Source organism: Cucurbita maxima, unplaced genomic scaffold (genome assembly GCF_002738345.1).
Source record: "Cucurbita maxima cultivar Rimu unplaced genomic scaffold, Cmax_1.0 Cma_Scf00011, whole genome shotgun sequence".
Taxonomy (NCBI): Eukaryota; Viridiplantae; Streptophyta; class Magnoliopsida; order Cucurbitales; family Cucurbitaceae; genus Cucurbita; species Cucurbita maxima.
The window spans coordinates 1,147,605-1,150,896 of NW_019272027.1; the positions used below are offsets into that span (position 1 = coordinate 1,147,605).

Genomic DNA, 3,292 nt, shown 5'->3' on the forward strand with positions numbered 1-3,292 from the left:
AAAAAAAAAAAAAAAAAAAAAAAAAAAAAAAAAAAAAAAAAAAAAAAAAAAAAAAAAAAAAAAAAAAAAAAAAGTGAACCCCCAAAAAAAACTTTACTCTTCTAATTAAATCTCATGACTCACCGCCACTGCCGGGAGGTACCGACTGCAAATTCTCGCGTTCCTTATCGCCATCGCCATCTTCCTTGATGTTCGGCGGCCCACCAAGCGGCTCCGCCACCGGAATAGCCTCGATCGGCGGCGGGGGGCGGAGAAGTGGCGGAGGGTCTAGAGACCCATCGAGGCAGGTAGCACATTTCTTCTCGACCCAATCTTCGACGTCGTAGTGGGCGTTGTAGCCAAAAACGGGACGGCCAAAGCAGACGCGGCCGATCATGCCGGCAATGAAGCCGAGGATGGAAATCACGGCAAGGACGGCGATGACGGGGCCGACAGAGCCCTGGGCGGGGTGGATGGCGGCGGCGGCCGGCGGGGGTTGGAGCTGGTCGAGGGGAACGGACATGGGAGGGAGTTAAAGTGAAGCGGCGGGTGAGGGCGGAGAGAGGAAGAGGAGGAGCGGAAGGTTTTTGGATTTATTTAAAAACAGAGAAATGGTTCAGTGATGTCGGAAGGAAGTGGACGACAACTGAAACACTACACCTGCCGTGGCTTTATGGCCACTCTCACTCACGTTCTATGTTAACTAATTTTGTCTTTTTTTTTTTTTGAATTAACCCAATTAACTCGAGAAAAATTATTATAAAAATTAAAAATATTTGACATTAATTCGTTCCAAAATTTTAATTTTTAATGTAACATGTAAAGTACGAGCTATTTCTATTTTAGATAAAGATAAGACATTCTTGTACAGTTGACGACGACATCACAATTCGAGATCATAACACATAGATACATTTATTTTCATAGATTCTATAATTTTTTAATGTGTAATTTGTGTATAATTAATTATTTTATTAAACAAAAAATTAATTTAATATATGATAAAATCACATAATTTTTAATTTTGTATTTAATAACTACATTTAAAATTTTTAATTTCTACAATTTTTCTCTCATGTACATATTATTGTTGAGAAACTTTGTCTCGACTTTTTCTTTATTTTGATTTTTCCAGTGTTTGACCTCTCATAGTCGAAAAGATCGTTGACTTTCTTTTGATTTTAACGGTTTTAAGGGGTATTTTTGTAATCAGGCAATGTTTCCCCGGATTTTTGGAGGGAATCATTTTGTGCGATCGGATTTTCTATTAGGACATCGAGTCGAATTACCCAATTTTAATCCCAAACAAAAACAAAAATTCCCCAAAACCCTTCTAACGATTCGATTAAACCCCACTTTCTTCCATTCCAAGCACAGAATCAAAGCTTCTTGAATGATTCTTATTTCAGGTACTTCGTCTTCAAGTTCTCGTTTCCATTGTTATCAATTTTTGATTCTCCAGCTTATCCTATTGGTTTTAAGGTATTGGGTTTGTTGTTGGGAAGCATTGCGTGTTGCTTTGGCAATTTCAATTGTTTTACCTACTTTTTCTGTGGCGATTATCTGTAGTTTTAGTAATTCGCAATTTTTTTAGTTTGTTTTTGCTTTTGGGTTATTGCCATACTTCAGAAGTTGTTCCATTTAAGAATCTATCTCAAATTATTGTCTGTTCTTGCAGCTTTTAGTGGAATAATAGTTGAAGCTGCTGTTAGAAGAGATGTTGCATAACAAATCGTTTGTTAAAAAGACGAAGTCTGGGAAGGTGACGAAGGTCGGTAAATTACTAATCTTGGGTCTTGTTTTATACATCTAATTATTTTCCATCCTTGTATCGTTAGTTCATAATTTTGATCTTACCATGTTTTTATGGGTTTCTGTTTTCCATGACAGCAAGTGAGAGAACACTATCTTCGAGATGATATTTACTGTGGGACTTCCATTTGCAAAAGATGCGATTCTTCTGTTGCTCGCTTGAGCGCTTCTCCATCCCCAATTCTAGTTCTTGACACCAATGTCGTTCTCACTCAGGTTATTTTTGGAGCAGTTCCTGTTGTTAACATTTTGCTTTCGACATGTAGCGTTTGTATGAAATAAAGCATTTTTGCAGATTGATTTGCTAGAGAATCCTGCTATTGATGACGTTGTTATGCTATCCGTTGTGCTGGAAGAAGTTAAGAACAAGAACTTGTCTGTTTACAATAGAGTTAGAGCTCTCTGCTTTAATCCTTTGAGGAGATTCTTTGTCTTCTCCAACGAGCACCACAAGTATGTTTTTAGTTACCTTTTCATTAATATTGCCGTTGGCGCTCGTCTGTGATTGATATAAGTTCACACTTGAGTTGGAGATTCCATACCTATTTACTAATACCAATCTCTAAACAAAAGCTATGAAGCCAATTAAGCAGTTGATCATTTGTGCCTTTGGTTTGAACTTCTACGTATATTAAGCTAGTGATTTTATGCACCTTGTGTAAAACGTGAATGAAAAAACTAAGTACAACTTACGGGAGCTTTCTAGAGCTGAGGCTGTTATTATAATGGTTGAATGAACCGTGATTTAGGGTATTTGATAGAAAATGAAGCTTCAACTTTGATATTCTCAGTTTCCCTACAACCTTTTTGTAATTTTTGATGACATGGAGTTTAAAATCTCTATGAAACAACATGCACTTTCAGGGCCCCTAGAATTTTGAGCTTCCTTTGATGACATTGTTTTGGCAGGGATACATATGTCAAGGAGATGAGTGGAGAAAGTAAAAATAATCGAAATGATAGAGGTATTCTTCTGAAATTACAAGATTCGATGCTCTAATGTTTGCATACTGTAGCTGGACTTCATATATTTTCATCCATCCTCTCTGCCTCACTTATGCAATATTTATATCTGATGCACATTCACATTTGTACATTCTTACTTGCACTGTTGCAGTAACTGCCAATCGTTGTATATCTGTTTTAATAATCTTTTTATAAGCTAGTTACTGTGGGAACGCTTATCTGTTTTAATAATCTTTTTATAAGCTAGTTACTGTGGGAACGCTTTCTTGTTGATTAATATCTCCAACATTGTGATTCAGCAATTCGAGTGGCTACTCAGTGGTATCAGAATCATCTTGGTGGTGCTGCTCGGGTTCTACTCATAACAAATGACAGAGAGAATAGGATGAAGGCCATTGAAGAGGGAATTTATGCAGAGTCAAGTATGTTGGATGTCTATTAAGTTTTTGACATTGCTTCAGTATCACTAGGCGTCCATTGCATTGAATGCTTGTGCTTCCTTTTTTTTTTTTTTTTTTTTTTTTTTTTTTTTTTT

At 36.8% G+C, this 3,292-nt stretch overlaps 2 protein-coding genes across 2 annotated transcripts in view; one reads left to right on the forward strand and one right to left on the reverse strand.

Annotated features, from left to right (window-relative positions):
• Positions 1 to 112: 112 nt before the first annotated feature.
• LOC111486567 lies at positions 113 to 502 on the reverse strand. Its single transcript, XM_023133742.1, has one exon. It carries the CDS (start codon positions 500 to 502, stop codon positions 113 to 115), a length of 390 nt encoding a protein of 129 aa, XP_022989510.1.
• Positions 503 to 1,230: 728 nt separating this feature from the next.
• LOC111485938 (exosome complex exonuclease RRP44 homolog A-like) overlaps positions 1,231 to 3,292 on the forward strand; it is an 11,943-nt gene continuing 9,881 nt past the window's right edge. The window contains exons 1-6 of the mRNA XM_023132914.1: positions 1,231 to 1,388; positions 1,658 to 1,750; positions 1,870 to 2,007; positions 2,087 to 2,244; positions 2,701 to 2,756; positions 3,057 to 3,179. Of these exons, the coding sequence (XP_022988682.1) occupies positions 1,697 to 1,750; positions 1,870 to 2,007; positions 2,087 to 2,244; positions 2,701 to 2,756; positions 3,057 to 3,179 (529 nt within the window). The 5' untranslated portion in view covers positions 1,231 to 1,388; positions 1,658 to 1,696. The remainder of the gene's footprint in view (positions 1,389 to 1,657; positions 1,751 to 1,869; positions 2,008 to 2,086; positions 2,245 to 2,700; positions 2,757 to 3,056; positions 3,180 to 3,292) is intronic.